At 37.1% G+C, this 21,343-nt stretch overlaps 1 protein-coding gene across 2 annotated transcripts in view; it reads right to left on the bottom strand.

Moving 5' to 3' along the window:
• Positions 1 to 6,244: 6,244 nt before the first annotated feature.
• Positions 6,245 to 21,343, bottom strand: part of CLYBL (citramalyl-CoA lyase) — a 357,152-nt gene continuing 342,053 nt past the window's right edge. Inside the window, exons 8-9 of one of the 2 annotated variants that reach the window (XM_051984069.1) lie at positions 7,439 to 7,558; positions 6,245 to 6,372 (exon numbers count right to left, since the gene is read on the bottom strand). In XM_051984069.1, coding sequence (XP_051840029.1) covers positions 7,463 to 7,558 — 96 coding nt within the window. In that variant the 3' untranslated portion in view covers positions 6,245 to 6,372; positions 7,439 to 7,462. Of the gene's footprint in view, positions 6,393 to 7,438; positions 7,559 to 21,343 lie in introns of both variants that reach the window. The other variant, XM_051984067.1, reaches the window with a different exon arrangement.

Here is a 21,343-nt window from a genome sequence, read left to right as displayed (position 1 = left end):
ACACGCCTTCTAAGATTCTAGAAATAGAGACAGATAATTCCTCCAATGGAAGTGAGAAAGAAATGCTAGGAAAAGGTGCTCAGTTGACCGAGTGGGTTTAGGAGTAAGGTGAATAAGAATAACCTTACGAATAAGAACGTACCGAATAAGAAAAATAGTTAGGGTATATGTGAAAGAACGAAGGGCCATTTGGGCACCCGTCGGCGTGAGTGGTGAGGGGGACATCAAGTAAAAGCTGCTCGCCGCAGTATTGTCCAAACAGGGGCATCCAGGGTCCCCCGCGCAGGTGTCCGGACGCTCCATGTGTGCGGGGTGTGTTGAGGGGTGATTGGGAGCCTGGGAGATCGGAGAGAGACGTTATTGTTACACTGTAACGAGTCTGATTAACATGCTCCTGACACTTTCTTTTAGTTTCCTGGGCTCCTAGCAACAGCGCACAAAGGCGCGGGATTGTCCCGGGCTCCGCAGGGACACGGGACAGCCTTTGATCTGCCACCATTACAGTCAGACAGCGCGACAGACACACAGACACAGGGCAGCCAACCAGGGAACGGGCAGCGGTCGTGGTAGCCTCGATATCTCTCTATTTCGTGCCCGCTTACCTCCTGAACCCAATTCTTACGGCCGGGTAGAGGGAAGCAGGTGTTTCTCCTCCCCTCTTCCCCCAAAAAAAGACATCCCCTGCCCCAAACAGAAGAAAAAACCCAAATAAAACAAACAAACAAACAAACAAACAAAAACCCTTAATGTTTGTCGGGAGCCTGGGGATCCAGAACCTCAAAGGAAGGGTGCGCACAGCTTCGCACACACGTGTCCTGGTGGGTCCTCAGGCCCATGATGTTTGGGGTCCCGGGAGGGAGTGCTTGTTGCTTGCACGGGTTTGAAGGGCCACATCGAGCCTCAAGAGGAACAGCTGTGCGCACGACTGGGTTTTGGGAAGCAGAGTCCAAGCTCTGGAAGAGTTCGGGGCTCCCGTGAGGGTCAAACAAAGAAGGCCCCTTAAGCCTGTTCTTCCTGTCAACGGGGGCATCTTGGCCCTGCTCCTCTGGAGCTGTCCAACCTACCTTCTCTTCTATCCCATATTCCGCCTGGGGAGTTGTTCAATAAATCCAAGAGGAAATTCTATCCTACACTTTGAGCACACTGGGGAGAACGGATTGGGACCCGACGTGGGCAACGCCGAGAGGCGCTCTTGTCCCCGTCTGAGGAGCACACATACTGGCCACCTAACTCGTTGAACTCAAACCCAATGTGGCGGATTTAGTTTCCTTTTCTCCCTCTGATATCTCCTTTAAATATACGTCCAGGAGTTCGTCAATCTGCAAGGACCTAGTGGGCGGGGGAGCCGGGCTGGCAGAGGCGTGAAAACTGTTCCCTGGACTGGGGAAGGGGTGACCGAGGGCCCTCCCACGTTCTTCCACCGAGAAGACGGAGGGACGACAGATTTCGTTGCTTTGGCGAGAAGAGGCCGCTAGCCTTGGGTGTAAGGGGGGCATAGAGAGAGGTGCGTAGGATTTTAAAGATTTTCATTATTACACTTACTGGCCGGATTCCCGGACCCCACTTTCCTCGGGTGGGGTCACGTATACGCGCTCCCCGGGCCTAAGCGGGCAAACTTCTAAGCAGTTCCCCACAAACTGGTCTTCCCTCCACTGCAGCTCCGCGGAGGGACAACTGGGCGATCCAGAAGGGCGACCTGGACGGATCAGCGCAACCATCGGGATCCCACGAGCCCATCGCAGGCCTTGCGGTGCACCCGTCAGTCGCGGGGAGCACCCAGCCACGTAGAATGCATTGCACTAGGCACGTCGGGGACTCAAGGTACGCTGCACTGGACAAAGTTTTGTGCTGTCCCTCTACTTTTTTGACAAAGAAATCAACAAACTCGTATATCATAGTACCTGGGGTAGTGCCCAAACAAATCTCCAAAAGATATCGCGAAGTATTCCAGCGGACCACAGACTTGCGTATTCGATAATGGGTTTTTTCTTAATTTCTTTCTTTTTTTTTTAATTAAAAAAAAGTCAGGTTTGGATAATTCCGGTCCTTTTTCACTGATCGATCACTTAAATTTCATCACCGATCAATGTAGGTGATTGGTTAGGAAATTCGTTGCCAAATATTAGGTAGAATTAAAATAAAGAGCAGCAACAAAAAGCCCCACAAAACCACATAAGGGACCTAACCATACCACTTCACCATTCAGGTGCTAACCTACTTATTTGAAAGTAATTTATTTTCCATTTTTCCTGTTCTTCCCTCTATTCCTGCCCCCCCCCCTCCCACCCTCAATTGAATGCTGAAAGAAAGAATAAGGGCTTTAACATTTAAATGTTGTGGTCTGGTAATTACTTTTTTCCCCCCTCACTTTTCCCCTAAGTTCCAATGTGAAAACCTCACAGGGGGGTCTTTGCTGTGGAAGGACTATAGTCCCCAATCCAGAGCACAAGATCTGCAATTACAAACCCATTAGGTGCCCCTTGCTAGCATTAATATGCACAAAATCCTGCTGTTAATCTTATAATCTGTTTTGTTTCATCAATTGCCTTCCTAGCACTAGGGGGAAAAGGAATAAAAAATGGAAAACATTTCAAGCATTCTAAGGTAAACTGAGCCTATAAAAGCAGATTTTCCTTATTATGAAAAGAACATGAAACTCATTTTTCCCTCTTATGGAAATGTTAAAAAAAAATCCAACATCCAAAACATCAAAGGTCAATTTCCCCAACAAAATTAATATGAATTCATAGCGTGTTAATAATAATACCGTATGTATATATAGTTTAAAGAGTGTCAGTCTTTTCTTTTTACCAAGAAAAATATATCATGAAACAATGTTACTGTCAAATGCAAATCAGAGTCAGAAATGAGGACATTTCAGTGCCCTAGAGGAAGAGCATCTTAATACCATTTATATATTTTCATCTTTTGGCAGAGTTTGCCAGAAATTCCCAAGGACAGGACAGTAGTTTCTTGGCTTTTGTATTTAACATTTGGAAATAAGTGCATTTGATTTGAGTGTTTTCAATTCCCTGGGAACTTTGTAACTTCCGAGTCTGGAGTGGACATGCTAGAGTACCCTTCTTCACATCATTTCAATAATACATGATTGTATTGATATAATCCTCCATACAATAAAATGAGGTTGTCACAGATTGTCATTAAGACCTCAGTAAAACAATGAAGACATTATTGGGAACCCCCCCTCAGGCAAGGTATTAGGGGAATAAAACAATCTACACCACACGGGTCCTATTGAGATTAATGAAAAAATTATGCAAAAAAAATCTCATTTTCATTTTCCTGTGACAGGGCTTTGAATATATACAGTCCGCCTTGCACCGCACCTGATGATTTATTAAACTAATCTATGGTGATCACCACCAACGTCCTCAACTCAATCTTGTCCCAGCTCATTTTCTAAGTAATTGTTTCTCATTAGTTCTGATAATGTTTTAATAGTGTTGCCCATAATTTAGTCACCCAAGAATTAATAATGGGGGGGAGTGATATGCAAAGGAGGGTTATTATGATGAGCTACACAAAATATAAACAGGTATAGTCTTTAATTAATCAGATTAGCCTCAAGGTCTTACTCTTAGAATACATTACTTGGCTCTGAGGAGTTGGGTGAAGACTTTATTGTCACATAGAAGGTATTAATTTCTGTCAGGCACATTAAAGATACAGTTTTTTTCTGCCTGCCCTCCCCCCCTCCTTCTTTTTCCGGATGCACTCCTATGCCCAGAATAGCAACAAAATGTTAAGGGTGGAAAGATGGTAGTGAATCCCCTGAGTGTCTTTTGTCTTCCTATGACCCAAGAAACTGGAAATTGTTGCACCAAGGGGGACAGTCTGCCACAATACATTTTATTTTCCTGAAAGGGTTCAAGTTCTTTACTCTTAATCTTAAAAGGCTCTGATGGGACCCATCTCTTGTCCTTCTATAGAAAGTGACCACAGAATTATAAATGAGATGTATATTCTAACCCTTTCTGGAGATTTCAGTGTCATAGCATCACAGGTTTTATGTCTGGAAGGAACCTACAACAACATTTGCCATCACCATCATCTTACTGATGAGGGAACTGGGACTCAAAGACATAAAGAGGAGTTATGTAAGGTCACTCAGGTATTACTTAGTGGAGAAAAGAATCCAATCAATCTTGATAACCTTTCCACCATATCACCCTGATTTGTTGATTCAGTTTGAAGAAAGTGCAACTCAAGATTCTCTTGGCCTGTAAACTCATGCTCTTCTGTGATACTGATATACTTGGCCAGTTCCATTCTCCTGGGTTTTCTAGAAAGTTCTGCTCAAATATTTGCCTAGTCAAAGGTCCATATACTTATGGCCTCTAAGAAAAAGAGGCTCTAGTAGTGTCACTGCAAACCATAGTATATCTCAGCTTGGCAGTGATCAGCTGAAAGTTCAAATAAGGATGACTTTACACCTGAACAAAAAGTTCAGTCTCTTGGAGAGTTGGGTACCACCATAGACATCTCATTCCTTTGGGTCATCATTGTGATCTCCTTATGATGGTTAGATCAGGTAATGGTAGTGGCTGTTTAGGTAGGCTATTATCTTCTTTCTAGAAGTACTTTAGTAGGGGCACATTAAAATCTTTTGTAGGATGTAAAGCAGGAAAGAGGTCTTAGATGTATTTTTATTTGAATCACCTGGTACCCAGGTGGCACAGCGGATAGGGCACTGAATGTGGAGTCAGAAAGAGGTGAGTGCAAATCTGCTTTTGTGACTGTGCAAGTCACCTAATCTGTCTTCCTCAGTTTCCTCATATGTAAAATGGGGATAAAAATAGCATCGGCTTCCCTGAGTTGTTGGGAAGAGCAAATGAGATACTTGTAAAATGCTTTGTAAACCTTAAAGTACTATGTAAATCCTAGCTGCTATTTATTATTATTAATATTATTTGAGAGGAATGTGGCTCATGGAAGTGATATGACTTGCCCAAAGTCATATAGCTAATAAGCAGCCAGAAAAAGAGTCAAATTCAGATCTTCAAATCCAGTTCTGTCTCATATAGGGCTACCTCCAAAGTTTTGCTAACAGCCAGGATCCACAATGCATGGCACAAAACTTGAGATGCTCTTGTGAGACCTCATAAGATCATAGATTTAGAGCTGAAAGGGAATCTTAGAAAACATCACATTTAGCTCCTTCATTTTATAAGATGAGAAACTGAATCCAACTGTGTCCAAAGTCACAATTAATACATGTCCGAAGCAGTTCTTCTGATTCCAAAACAGATAACACATTGCCACATGGCGTGACATAAGTGTGTATTCTGAGTTTGTAGGACAAAATGGGTATGAGTCAGGTTCCTATTCCTTCTCCACTACCTGTTCCCTCCCCCCAATTCAAACAACTTTCCCTTGGTTACTTCTTGGTTACTCCTTTGGGTCTTTTCAGATCAGACCTCAGTAACAATCTTGAGTCTTAGCTTCCTATTCTTTCACTTCCTGAATCCTGCAAATGGGAATTCCTGATCCACCTGAGTTGAGGAAATCATAGCCTCAGTTTAAGATTCTTACTCAGACCCTTAATTTAAAATGAAGTAGGAGTATAAGGGTGATGGGGTACCAGTGAGCTCTTTCAAGATTGGCTAGTGGGTGAAATGAAATAAAAGTCGAGTCCTGCTTCTCAGAAGGGTCAGCACCAGCACTCCTAATGAGCAGAATCATTCTCATGCTCTAAGTTTTCTCTTTCTATCCCAGCTTCAGAACAGGAGCTGGTTGCTAGGAACTAAGCTCCCAGTAGAGTTCTGACTGTTTGCTACTGTCTTGTCCTTTCTATTTGCACCTTTCTTGTCTTGAGCTGTGAGGTGAGTGAACAAGTGTGTAGTTTCAATCCATGATGTTTTCTTTCTGCTCATTTTGCAACTTTTATTCATATCCTCTGTTTCTGTCAGAAACCATTTTGAGTGAAAATTATTAAAATAGCCAATTCAACAGGAAGAACCAGGGAAGCCCCTGGTTAGAAGGTGTTGGAGGGGCCTTATAGGACATATGCAAAAGGGACACGGGGGAGAAGAAGGGGGTGGTCTGGGGAAAAATGAAACTAAAAAACAACTGTTTTCTATTTACAAATTTAAATAAACAGAACAGCCTTCCCCGTGGTGTTTGTCTAAGTGTAGCAGCATTGCTGCTGTGTAGGTCATGAAAAGGTTGGTGCAGAGTTTAAAACTTCCCATTCTGTTAATTTCTTAAAGAACAGTCGTTCAGAGTCTGGACACAAAAGCTCATGATTTAATGAGGAACAGAAACAAAATCTCTGATTGTTGGTGTTTCAAACTTCATTGGCGTCCTCTGGCAACCACAAGTTGATCCTCGGCGGCTTCAATACCCTTTAGCCTTCAATATAAGAGTACATGCTGAATAGAGAACAATAGCTGGTTGTTATGTTTATTTACCCTTACTACAAGCTGGGTTAACCTCTTCAAAACAGCTTTACTAAGCCCGTTAACCACACCGCCCATATGACCTGTAGAAGTATCTCTAATGTGATGCAAATCTGACTGGAGACCATATGCACCAGTTCAGCTGTATTGTGTCTCCTCAGAGTACAAGTTTATTGCAGAGGGAGTCTTGTCCCCACCATACATTTACGGGGGGGGGAGGGGGGGAATAGCCTGACTAGCAAACAGTTTTAAACAGGGAACTAAAGGGGGGGGGAAGTGACATCATAAAGTCTGGTGTTTTCTTGAATTTATTTTTTAATTATCTGTAACTAGGGACCCAAAATATTCATACAGGATAAGGTCTCTGTCATATAGACATGCATTTCTCTCTCTCTCTCTCTCTCTCTCTCTCTCTCTCTCTCTCTCTCTCTCTCTCTATATATATATATATATATATATATATATATATATCTTATTATTATTATTAAACCTAGAACCCAACCTGTAAGATTTAGTTTTTTAAAAAGATATTTTTATAAGTAAATAAGAGTAAGTGATCTACTCATTCCCAGTACCCTGATGATTTTCCTCCATATTTTTTAAGCAGATGTAATTCTTTTCATTTCACATTTTATAAAAGTGTACATTTGGGGCCCAAAATTGCTTGTGATTTCATTCTAACAAGTGAAAAACGGTTACTAACAGAGTGTGAGTGATTGGGAGATATCTGATTTAAAAAAGGTTCATTATTCTCTTAAAATGTTTTTTTCCCATCGATTTGACAGATCAGTGAAATTTAAACCTGTGTTTAGATCATACTAAGAAAAAACTGTGAGACCCTAAGTTTGGGGCCAAAGGGAAGAAAGCCCATCTTTCTGTTAGGGTATAGTTGCAATATATTAACCAAAATAAAAAACTAACATGAGCTCTAAATGGAATTATATTCCAATCTGGCATACTAACAAGTCCCCAGTGTGACAGTCCCTCTTTAAGAAACCCACTGTATATGTTCCGCCCACCTGGGGAGAGTTTCTTTTAGCAGATCATTTTTTCTTGATGGCTGTGGCAAGCGTAACAATGTTCTGTGCCTGCTTCAGTAATGGCATGTCTATCATACTCCCATGGAAAGTAAAGGCTCCCTGGAAAACAGAGAATACAAACTTCCTGAAAGAATGCTTGGAAATTATAGGCTTCCTTTCCGCACACACTTGTGAAACAAGAACATTAGATCCCACCTGAATCATACTGACTTTTCTTACATAGACTTTTGAGAAGGCCAAAGTAAATAACAAAGGCAAGATTGATTCCCCTCCCTCCCAAAGGGATTGGGAAGGGGGGAAAAAAGGGGAGGGAAGTTCAGAGTTTTAAAGAAGATGAAAAACACCCAATCACAATGTGTGGGAAGACATGCACAGTTTAACTTTTGATATTAAGAAGAAATCAAAAGTAGATTGATCCTCAAAGTCAGTTGCATGGCAGAGGAATACAGGTCTTTATTATGACACACTCTGATTCATATTTTTCCTATATATATTTGAAAAAATCTTTGCTTAAAAACTAGGAAACAATCCTATCTTTTGATACCTGATTAGCTTTTAAAAATTTCATTTAAAAATACTGTTAGAGGAAAATATACTTATTTTGAGCCATAATGTAGAGTCAGTGTACACTTAAGTGATTAATAAGGATTGTGGGATAGAAAGGAATGTAGAACTTGAAATCAACAGATATTGGGATTCAGAATTTTCCCTCTTCTGCTCATAATAGCTGTGAGACCATGAGCATAACTGGGTCTTTAAACTTTAATTTCCTCATCTTTAAAATGGAAAAAAGAACATGTAGTTTCTTTAATAATAATAACATATATATATTGTTGAAGATTGCGCGAGATAATATATTTAAAAGCACGTTGTAAGCCTTAACAAGCCATGGGATTTAGTTATGATTATAAAAGACCTTATAGAAAAAACCTGAAGTGTGAAATTAATAGAAACGATTCAGGGTGTTGACACAAAAACACTATTACTGAAACATCATGGACCATGATGTTGCCCCTAAAAATACTTAGTGGCAAGAATTTGTTAGAAGAAAATAGTTAACTATTTTTATACTGTATCAAAGATTAGATGACTAGAATCTGAAACAAATATCTTGTGTAGAGTTATACTCAAAAGCTTCTCTTTCTCATCTCTTATCTTTCCAGATTTCTCACTTTCAGGTTTCAGAGGGTTATGGGCAGTGGGAATGGGCTTGATGGACTGCGTATATGATTTCTACATGTGATTGTGATGATAAAGTACATGTGTACAGTAAAGCCAGTACAGTGAAGTACATCAAATATTGTTGCACTGATTAGTTTTAGGGACACCTTCTTCCTTTCCTTTTTTTCCTAGTGGGAATTGTGAGGTCATTGGATTAGTGTTATACAACATGAGGAAGGTTTCAAAAATAATGGTACAAAATCCTTGAGACTTGCTCCTTACTTTATAATAAAGTTAGCTCTTTTTTTTTTTTTTGAATAAAGGCAATTTTTACTAGCCTTGAACTGTGATCACTAGGATAGGGAACTCATAGGGGAGAGACACCTTCCAATTTATGTTGACACCTTTCCAGAAACTTATCTTCTTAGAGACTTAACCATTTAACCAGATCACTGAAGTAACTTGCCAAAGGGCAGTGCTTGGATTTGAAATTATATCTTCTTAATTCCAAGGCCAGTTCTTTATTTACTATTGAGAGGCATATGATGTTGTCTAATGAAAAGTTAAACATTAAATAACAACAAACAAATAAAAAATTCCAACAACCAAATCAACAATCTGTAAATAATGGTTCACATTTATAGTGCTTAATTCTGAACAAAATACTTTCTTTTCCTTCCCTCTTTCTGCCCTTCCTTTCTTACAGCTCCCTCCTTTCTCTCTTTTCCTTTCCTTCTTCCTTTTTCTTCTTCTCGGTTTCTAAAGCATATAGAATGAAAGCACGATACAGATAAGATCACAAGATCCTATACATTGTTTTGGTCCATGGTATCTTCCTGCTCTCATTTTGATTATTTTTGAGCCACATTTATTTATTTTTTGAAATTTATGGGAAAAAATTTATTGATGCTTATAAGGTAAGTTGTTTAGGAGAAACTATTAGGAAGAGCCAAACATTTCCTGTATGCACAGTGGTCACACATCTCTGGTGGGTCAAGAATTTCCCTTTTTAGTAGCCTGCAGTTTCCTTTTAAGACACTTCCCTCATCACAATTCTCTGAGGTGGGATAGTGTTAAGTACCTACTGGCAAGCTGGCACTGCCTGTTTTATAAATGAAGATACTGAACCTCAGAGAATATAGAACTTAAATTTGAACACAGACCTTCTGACTCCTACTGGTGCTCTTTCTCTCACAACACCCTGCCTCTCCATAAAACCATAAAACTCAGTTCATGAAATTTTCCCCAGCTGTGCTTATATACTTCCCAGCCCTAGTAATGATATACCTGATGAGATGGTGCATCAGTAGCCTAAAGTACTAGATTGTGGGTCACTTTTTCATTTTGATTGGCTATGTGTGTGTTTGTCTGCTTGTTTTTAAATTTGTTCCCTGAATGATTTCTTTCAGGTCTGGGCAGAATTTTGGTCAGGCCCTATGGCTGTGACTAATTTACATTTTAAAATTGCATCATTGGTTTTAACTATGATTAAAAATATTTTCCCCTTAGATGCATTCGTGCTGCTCCTTTTCCTCCTAAACATTTATATATTTGGCTGGCAGTCCAGAGGATGTTCCATAGGTTAGGCTACATGTGAAATCAGGGCATGGAACACATGCTGTTTTACAAGGCAATAGTCTAGTTTTCTTATTGAAGTAAATGATGAAGACCAAAGGCCTCCTGGTTATCCACCCACCAAGTGGATTATTGCCCTGTAAAACAGCACATCTGTCCTGCTAAGGCCTAAATAATAGGCTGGAGAAAGGAAATTAGCATAGATGCACATGAAATCAAAATGATGCACACGGAATGGAAATGACAGCTTTGGGCATATGCCATGTTCCCTGAATCTGCAACATGAGTCAGAGTTCCATATGCACATCAAAAAAGGGAATAGTCTTATAGTTTTTCAATTCAGGGAGGCACTTTCCCAATTTGTTCTAAGAATGAGTTTTACTTGGTTTGTTTTATTTATCTCAATCTGGGGCATGCAATTCTTCTATTTTTTTATTTTATTTTATGTCTCCCATATTCTTACCATATTTAAGGTTCCAGATTTATGACTGAGAATTTTTTTTATCTCATATACAGCTTCTCTAGCTGAGATTCCCAATTATTCTCTGATTCTTTTTATAGGTTCTTTCATGTACAAATCTAGAATATATTTTTGTGATTCCCAAATCTCAAAGCTCTATTAGCAAGAATAATACATTTAGCAAGAAGCTACTTAGATTTTAGGTGAAAATTTGAAATTTCCCTTTGTAAATTAGTATAGATTGGCAGTTGATTTCATAGTTTAGCACTTGTCATTTCATTTAGATAATGAAGCTTCCTTAGTTTTTAAAGTGTTTAGGTGAGAAAAATACAATTAAAGTGACATGTATGAAAAGATTAGGTTGAGGCAGAATTGGGGAACTCTTAATAAACCTAAAGATTCAAAGTAAATTCCTGTTAAGATTTTCTTTATTCAATAACAACTAAGTGCTAATGGATATAATGGTGATGAAAAAAGAATTCATTTTTTGTTCCCTTGTCATCACTTTCTACATTCCTTAGGAATCTCATTCATTCCCATAAATTCAACTACTACTTCTACGTATAAAAATTGGTGATTGGTGATTGGTGGATTGCTATAGGCACCAGTGGAGGGGTTTCCCCACTGATGAGATAATGGATCCATGAAAACATTGAAGTTTTGGAATATAATTTCACTTTGACGAATACAATGTGTCTATAATAGTTTGTATTTGTGTAGCATTTTATATAGAGAACTTAGTAAATATTGGGCTTTATTTTCCCTAATGCCTCAGTAATAATCTGGTAATAACTTACTTTTTAACTCTTTCCAGCCCTGAAAAGTTACTGATTTCTTGGAGAGAATCTTGCTTATTTTCTGATGGTTAAAGCTTTGATGATGATGATAACTTTTTCATAGAGAAGAAACTCAAATTATTCTAGTATTTCTAAAGCTCGGTCTTTTGGTGTTAATCAGAGAAATTTCAGATGACTGTAAATTAATCTAATATTTTCCCCATTTATTTTCTTTTAAAATAACTTGAGCTTTAACATTTAAGGACATTATCTACAGCACATCCCAATGACAATGTTGCTATGATTCCTAAGATAGGATTTTCCTTGTCAGACTTAAAAATAAAGTATAAGTACAGCCATCACATTTTCCTTCAGGGCTGAAGTATAGCTGTTTAAGCCTTTTTCCTAGGTGAGTTTCTTAGTTAATGGCTCAACTTAGCTAATCTCTGAAATCTCCATTTCATAATTCTTAGAAATTCCTTTTTGAGGTTTGGAATCTATCTTCTTCCTAAAACCTCCCTATCCAATTACTGCACCAACCTTCTCTAATAATGTTATTATTCTTTATTAATTAATGTCAGGCTATCACCTGCTCTTTCAATATTCCATGGTCTGCCGCAAACCATGCTGATATTAGCTTCATTGGTCCTTCTTTCTTGAGACCCTTTTATAGCCATTGCCGCTTTCATAACCTATGACCTAACCTACCTGTGAGAACACTTGGAAACTCAATAATCAATCCTTTTTGACATGGCTTCCTCTGCATTAAGATATGCTATTCCATAGAGAACATACAACTGAAGATAAACAACTAATGCTCACTAGAATAAGTGTCAGTACTCTTAAATCTTATAATACAGGTACCAGAAACTGGGGTAAATTATTTCAAAGTATTTTTATTGGGGATGTTGGCTTACTTGGAGCTCTGGTAAATCAGGAAAATGTCCCACCTCCAAAAAAACCCCAAGGGGTAGCAATTAATATTTGATTAAATCATATAATAAAGGGAAATTATTCATTAAAAATTCACAATTATGCTTTTTTCTGATCCTGGTTACTGGGAAGGATTTGGGATTAGTTTGAGCTACAATATTATTATGACTTGTAAAATATTGAGAGTATAAAAATCCCATTTACAAATAATTTACCCTAGTGGGAATACAGCTTTACTAAAAATTCCATTATGCAGTATATCCCAATTATTCCTCAGAAACTCTGTATGTGTGTGGGTATTTTTATACATATATATGTACATATTATATATATATATGTATGTACATACACATAAAATACATACCTATGCACAGTCACACATACATATATACACATCTATATATATGTATAAACTATATAGTATATGCATATTTTTTGTTCAGAAGGCTGCTCAAAATTGATTAATTTCTCTTGAACATAAAGTAAGCAAAATTATTGAGGCTCCTGGAAATTTGGATGGTAAAAAGAAAAAAAAATTCTTATCTTCATTTCTGATGTTTTGCTTTTGTTTTCTTTAAAACAGACATCCATACAAACAAAAAAACAAACTATTACACTGGACCAGTTTGCTTAATTTAAGGGGCCTGGGGAAATGGAAGGGAAGGAATAGGATGCGGAAAAAGGGAAATGGGAAATGGGTTTTGAAACCCAGTGAATTTCAGAACACAGGAGAACCCAGGAGAGTGTTCCACTTATGTAAAAGGTCTTAGCTCTGGTTTTGCTGATCTTAGAGACATGCTACTTCCTCATGGCTTCCTGAGTTAAGTTCAGATCATGTGAAGAGCAACCTGAAAAATTCCTGAGTGCTCTGAGGAGCCAGGCTCTGTTGTCATGAATGGAAGATTTGATTTCACAGAGAAGAAATTCGACTGTCCAATGGTGTAAGTCATATTTTTGAAGACCATGTTAGTGGGGGGATCATTTCCCCAGTATATTTAGAATTTCCATTCGAGCTATTATTGGAAGTGGAATGAACATAACTACTGTTGTAATTATAGCTTGTTACAAGTGAACCATTGTAGTAGACAATCATGGGTAACTTGGCTCAGGGATGGGATGCTGAGCCTCAGAGAGATCTTGGGAGAATACTCAAGTCATGAATTCTTTGTGTTTTTTTTTTTTAAACAAAACCCAAACCAAAAAGCCTTCTCATCTTACTGTTCAGTGCCTGATTAATGCAATTTGTTTTCCAACTTTCTTTCCTTGCTAAACTTTATTTCTTATAGGATCTAAGGTTTCGAGGTTTGTTAGTAATTTTACATTTTTAGATATTTATCAGATTGATCTGGGGTCTTTCTTAAATTTTTCCACTGTTGTTGAGGGCTATGCTTCTACAGATAGCCATTGTGATTTGGTAGATTCTTGGGATGATAAATTGGAAATTAATGTTTTCCTCTTCCTTGTCCTTCCCATTTCCAAATAGTGATACAGACCTGCTGATTTTACTGAACCCCCCTTCTGGGTTTGGGGGAGAGAGTAAGTAGTATTCTAGTTTAAGAGGCATATTAAATATTTGAGCACCTACCATATGCCCTGCATGGGTCCTGCCCCCAAGATATACACCCAAACATGTAAAACACTTTAATAACAACTTAAGACAGTTAACTGATTAAGTATACAAATTGATAGTATAAATAATAGATATTTTAGCATTCTGAGAAGAAATAAATCATTTTTAGTCTTTTCTTTTCTTAGCATCTTTTAGTAGAGAGCACACTGTAGTTAATTTGTTAAATGGAGAACTTTAGGGGAAAACTTGGGACAATTGCTGTTCCTCTAAATGCCTACATTTCTGCTGCATTGGTGTTTTATGTATATTATAAAATATATAATATTTTATATTCATATATAATATAAAAATATGAAAAAGTTTTATAATATATAATATTATATAACATATACATGCTATAGAATTAATTTATATTTAATTACAAATTAAATTAATACCAATTTATTAATAAATTATATAATATAAGTTAATAAAATATTAATAATTAAAGATATAATATGTAACAAATATAGACATACATGCATATATGCATATATACAGAGATATACATAAATAAATAGTTTTATACACATAATTGTCTTTATTATTATATCTAATGTATTTTGTTCTCTCTGTGTGTGTATGTATATAGGGAGCTAGACATATTGAAGAGGGTATTCATGCTTCATTTGGATGCTGATCTAAATAATTTCACTGCTAAGATTCTGTAACTCACCTTTTCTTATTATCAAACTTCCCTTCTCAATTAGATCCTTCCTATGTTCTCAAGCACATTATAATGTTCCTGCTGCTCTATATTTTGTTCTTTGGAACACAGAGGAAGGGTGGGCTGCCTTGAGATCTTTTTTTTTCCCTCTAGGATAACAGAACTAAAATTAGGTTATCTTAGATGACCCTCAGAAATAGTGGTGATTCTGGGACTTGAACCTAGATCTTTTGAGATTTATTCTTGTTTCTGTTGCACTTCATGCTTCTTCCATGAACATTTCTCTCCATTAGGCTTAATCTTAACTAGAGGATACTGCGTACCACACTAATGGCATCTCAGCTTACACAGAGATAGTCCACTTTTTGTGTGAGGTCAGAAAAAACATCTCGACTTATCAATGGGGAATGCAGCTTTCCTCCTTTCCTCAATGTCCCCTCCTCCCACCCTCACCCCTTGTAGATTCTGTGGAGTCCATGCATGTCTTGGGGCTTTGTGGCTGATACAGTCACAGAGTAGCCTGTAGCTCAAGCTGTTGAAGGCACAATCACTCCTCCCCTTTCTGGCCGTGTAGCATTTTATCCCACTTTCTAGTCTGACTGTTCCACTTACAAACAAATGGAAAACCAGGTTGCTTCAAGCTCCTCGGCCCTACTTCAGACTTCCTAATTACTAGTTTTTCCTTCATTTCCCCTTTGTCTGAAAGACTTTTTGGGGGTTATTGGGGGTTTTTTTTGTACCACATGTATGTTACGTTCTTGAAATGGCAATGTTCAGAGAGCTAATGTACCCAATGACTGAAAAACTTCACTGGGTGTTTTTTGTTGTTTAGTTGTTTCTAACTCTTTGTGACCCCATTTAGGGTTTTCTTGGCAAAAATACTAGAGTGGTTTTCCATTTCTTTCTCCAGCTCATTTTACAAATGAGGAAACTGAGGAAAACAAGATTAAGTAACTTTCTCAGGTTAACCTAAGTAGTAAACGTCTGAGGCTAAACTGATACTCTATCCATTGTGCCCCCATCTGCCCACCAGGTGCTTTAGAAAAGTACTATGGCTACTGTGACTCTTAACACCTGATAAATTGTATTTATATTTTTTCTTTAGAATGGTTTAGTGGAAAAGCTCTAGAATGGAAATCTGGGTTCAGATTTTGCTGTTGACATTTGCTATTTGTATCTTTATCTGCAAAATAATGAGGTAACTTAAGCCTCTTCTGGCTTTAGGTCTGAAACTATTAGTGACTTATGAGAAGTTTACAATCTACTTGAAATATATACTCCAAAAAAGGTTTAAAAATTCAGTTTGATTCAAAAAAAATTTATTAAATTGTACTATGTGCCAAATGCTTTGTTAGGTGCCATTGATATAAAAAGACAAAATAACTATAGTCTGCTCTCAAAGAGCTTTGTTCTACTGGAGGGAGAGAGGAAACAATTTCCATAGATATTAATAAATATGAAATGTATACAAAATCAGGATAAAATAATTTTGTCAAGAGGAGGGGACCTTGGTGTATCATTATAGCTTAAACACACCAGCAGAGATTTAAGTTAAGAGGCATTATCTTTTTTTTCTTGTAATCTTGGGATTACTCTCAGATCTACTTTGAGAACACCCTGAAGACAGATGCTATAGAAAAGTAGTATGAGCTAAGGTAAAACACACTGCACTGTGCTCAGAAGAGATTTGTTTTCTAGTTCTCATTCAATAGCTTTGCTAATGAATGAACAAACATTTTCTAATGATCATTGTATTATGTGCCAGTTATAGATATAAAGAAAAGCAAAAACAATCCTTTTTCCCAAAGAGGTTTCATTTTTTGGAGGACCTAGAATCTACTGAGGATCTTAGGCAAGTCACAAAAATGGTATAAGATGTTAAAAACAATTCTGACCATTGGAAGCTATCCAGAGTCTTTATTTTGACCAGCTGAAATGAGACTCAGAAATAACTTTTGTTCTTCCTTTTGGACATAGAATGGTATATATTCACTCATCCTTAGACACTTCATAGAGTTGAGATGATACATTGCCATTTACTGATTATACTTATGCGGCAATGGTTGATGCAACAGGGAAAAACAAGACTTAACTCATCAATATATAATTTGCTGTCCAATGGGAGTATTCTAAGTGTCCAAGGTGAGGTAACTTCCTGTTTCTTGGCTATTGAAGGTTGAGAATTCTGCCCAAGCTGGTAACACAACACTCCCTAGCCATGATGGCCATGATGCATGAGAAATGAAGAAGGTTCTCTTCTCCCATCATTTCTATAATTTATTTTTAGTCTAGATCTATCAATGCTTCAGTGGGAACTCGTGATATGGAAACTCCATCAATGTGAATGGGCAGCTTGCCTGTAGTTTATAGTACTGGAGCTACTTGGAGGAACGGAGAATTCAAGTGATTTGTTCAGATTCACAGAATAAGAAGCGCTTGAACCCAGATCTCCTTGGCTCTAAAACAAACTTCTTTATAACTTAGTGTCTTTTTTCCCCTTGCATCTTAAGAGCATGTGATGCTTACTTACTATTGTTCTCTGTCTTTCTCATCATCCTTCCACCCCCATATACTCAGTAGCTCAAAAAACATTGAACTGGGTTAATTTTTTTCTTCCATGGGCAGCTAGGTGACCTAGTGGGTAGAGCATGGAGTATAGAGCAATAGGACTCAAATTCAAATCCAACCTCAAACATATACCAGTTGTGTGACCTTGGACAAGTTACATAACCCACTTTGCTGCAATTCCTCATTTGCAAAATGAGCTAGAGAAAGAGGAGGAAAGAGCAAACGACTCTTATTATTTTTGCCAAGAAAACCCCAAATGAGGTTATGAAAAGTAAGATATAATTGAACAACAATTTTTTTCTGAACCACTGAGTTAATTATTTTTCAAAAAGTAACATGTAGAGATGCAGCAACAGAATAAGAAATCCCAAAAGAAAGGAAATTTATTATAGTTGCTTTGGGGAATTTCATTAAAAGACCAATGCAACTTTTAAGCTTATTAATAAAAACTATTACTACATCAAAAGGTAAAGGTTATTTTTTAATGAGTGAAGTAGTTACATATGGTAGGACATATGAAATCTCCGCTTTGTAAAATAAAAAGACTTTAGTGAGAAAGATGATAGGATATGACATAATCTTGCTTTCGCTTTTGAAGGTAAAGAACTCATTGTTTTGTATATATAAACTTTTAACCTTTAGTATTTATTAATCTTTGGTTGGTTTAAAATTTTGTACTTTTTTAAAAATTACAAACCTGACAAAGATCGACAAATATGAACATTCCCTTAATCTCTGTCTGCCTCAGTTTCCTCAACTGACTTGCCCAGAGTCACATAACCTCATAAGTGCCCAAGATCAAATTTGAACTCAGGTTTGCCTGACTTTGGTCCATTGCTCTATCCACTGTGCTCTTTAGTTGCTGCCAGTCCCTTTTCTCTTATATTTCCTTCTCTTTATTTTATTACGAAAGAGGCCAGTACACCTCTTAGTGTATAGTAAGACCTATACTAAAGTATGTTCTCTGACATATACTAGCTTAAAAGTGGCTCAAAATGGCAAGATACAACCTCTCAGTGTTGTGGGCCTGAGGCTCCAAGTTGTGCAGAAGATGCTACCTGTATTGCTAATAAATATATCCTCATCTAGGAATTCTTTATACCAATGAAATCACAGGTCTCATTGCTTATCTATGTTTTGTGTATTTGTATATATACAAGTTGTTTCCTTTAATAGAATGGAAGTTCTTTGAAGGCATTTTTGGTTTTGGATTCTTAACACTTAATACAATTTCAGACACACAGCAGAATCTTAATAAATATTTGTTGATGGAAAAAAAACAAATATGAACATTTCCACATTCAGAAAACAGAAAACAGAGGAATGTTATCAAATTGGGAATTTTTGTAATATGTAATAAATCTTTGTAATATGTAAAAAATATCTATTTTAAAAGTATCTATTAAATTTAATGTAGTAATATCCAGACTATCCTGCATATTTTTGTTGCCTAACCTTTAGTATTTAAATACTAAATAAGTTTCACTAGTAGTTGTGAATTTAATTTCAGCATCTAGTAATAAGTAAAGGCTATGTTAACTCTTTATTATTTTAAAAAGTCAATTTGTTACTGAAATCATTTTACACTAAAATGCAATTATTACTCTTCTGTCATCACCAGTATTCTTTTATAGATTTAACTTTACTTTTTTAATATACAAAAAGTTATTTTCTCTTTTCCTTCTGTTCCTACCTCTCTTTTCTTGGGGGAAAAAAAGAAGAAAAACCAAGCCTTTGTAACAAATACGCATAATCAAGTAAAACAAATTATTTTATTGGCCATGTCCCCAAATTTTGAATCTCATCCATTCTGTGGCTTAAGTCCATCACTGCCTTTGTTAGAGATGGACAATATTAGAAGGGTGCCGGAGCCAGTTCCTACTGGCTTGAGTAGATTGTTAAATTTTTAGTGGGAGCATTAATGCATTGAAAATCATTAAGTTACAAATCAAGGCTCAGTTTCTTGTTTCTTTTTTATTGTATTTAAGGAAGTGGTAGAAAAAAATGCCAATAATGAAGGTTAAACTTAAAAGTATGTCTTATGAAAATTTATTTTAAGAAACTTATGTTTCATCATGAAATCACTACTGAAATTATTTTAATTTACGTGGACAGTCAGATGTTTGGTGAGTGGTGACAGTGTTTTTTATATGGGAAAATCTTAGCTCTAACAATTATTCACTTTTCTACTTTAAGGCATCAGGAAAAAAAAAACACTGCTAGGAATTCCTTCTGAATATTTGAAGGATGTGAAGAAAATCTGTTACCTCATTGGAAAGGGCTGTAAAAATCCTAACCCGTTAAGATATTTTGAAAGGCTAGAACAAACCTTAGGTTTCAGAGCATCAAGGAGAAACACTGAGAAGAAGGACTTGCAGCCCTTTGAGTTTTGAAATTAGGAAAGCATCCCTCCACTTCACTCCTTACCCTAGAATACTACTATATCAGCTCAGATATTTGAGGCTGAATCTCAGGAAATTATAATGTGCCTTGGATGTCAACCTCCAGGAAGGCAGAGAAATGGAGATCATTATGCTCGAAAGCCTCATTCCTGAGAAAATTTCAGGGATCCATCTGCTACCTCTCTATGATTTTCCAACAAACAGATATGGGGAAAGTTGTCTTGTCTGAGGTGCTTCTGAGGCAGACTCAAAAGAGGATTTGGAAAAGGCTCCCATGATGTCAGGATCAACTTTTTCCTTTCTTTCCTGTTCTTCCTACAAGCAGATTATATGGGGTCTCCTATATATGATGGCTCTTTAAAACCACATTCTTAATTAACTTAAAAGAAAATAATGTGAGGCAAAAGCTTAATATATGAGGGATAAATTCTGTTTGAATGAATGTGTTTTACAATTTTAGAAGATAAAAAAGCAATTTAGAAGAGACAGTCATCAGATTCCCAGATGACTAGAAATTGGATGACTAGGAAGGCTTGATGGCCCCTTCCAGAACTTAAATCTAACATGACTCAATTGGGTTGAGTCAGGAAGATCTGAGTTTAAACCCAGTCTCAAGATATTTATTAGCTGTGCGACACTGGACAAGTGACACACAATCTCTCACAGCCTCAGTTTCTTATCTGGAAAATGGAGATGATAATAATACACCTATCACCTAGGGTTATTAGGAGGATAAAATGAGATATATTTGTAAAGTGCTTTGCAAACTTTAAAGTGCACCTAAATGCTATCATTATTATTATCATCTGAACCCTTTTCAGTCTTAGTTTTTTCATTTGTAAAATGGGGATCAAAAAGCACTGACCTTTGAGAATCAAATGAAATGAAATGCTTTGTAGAATTCTTATTCCATCATTCTATCTCTTAGAAACTGTTTTCTTGAGGTTGGGAAGCAACCCCTCAGAGTGGATCATGTTTGACTCTTCCTGATCCCATTTGGGATTTTCTTGGCAAAGATATTGGAATGGTTTGCTGTTTACTCCTTCATTTTATAAATTGAGGAAACTGAGGCAAATAGTCACATAAATAGTTAAGTGTCTGAGGCTGGATTCGAACTCAAGAAGATGATTCTTCTTGAGTCCATTCCTGATACGCTATCCACTTTACCATGTAATTGCCCTGTTGCAGTTAATGGAGTATTGGATTTGCAATGGATCGAGTGCTAGATTTGTAGTTTGGAAGACCCAATCCTGCTTCAGATAATTACTAGCTTGAGATTCTAGGCAAGTCACTTACTTTTTTCTGAACCATGGTTTCCTTAGGTATAAAATAATAGGATGGGACCTGATGACCTCTTAAGTATTTTCTAGCTTTAAATCTATGATTCTATGAAGATTGTTGATGATGTATAATCAATATATAAATTCAGTGGCCTTTTTGTAGTTCTCATCTCTCTTGACTTTTCTGCCAAACATGATACTGTTGACCATTTTCTCTCTGAAACATCAATTCCTTTTGCTTTCTGTGAATTCTCTTAATTCCCCTCCTGTTTCGCCAACCTTTTCTTCTCCAACTTCTCACATTTCCTAAATGTAGACATTCCCCAAATGTCTATTTTTAACTCCCTCCTCTTCCCTCTTTACATTTTCCCCAAAGCAATCCATGTTCACAAACTCAACTATCACTTTTACATGAATGACTCACAAATCTATGGATGTAGATTGAAATCTCTA

This window comes from Antechinus flavipes, chromosome 3, assembly GCF_016432865.1.
Source record: "Antechinus flavipes isolate AdamAnt ecotype Samford, QLD, Australia chromosome 3, AdamAnt_v2, whole genome shotgun sequence".
Classification (NCBI taxonomy): Eukaryota; Metazoa; Chordata; class Mammalia; order Dasyuromorphia; family Dasyuridae; genus Antechinus; species Antechinus flavipes.
The sequence above is the reverse complement of the archived record's forward strand: the minus strand, read 5'-3'. Positions and strand labels throughout refer to the sequence as shown.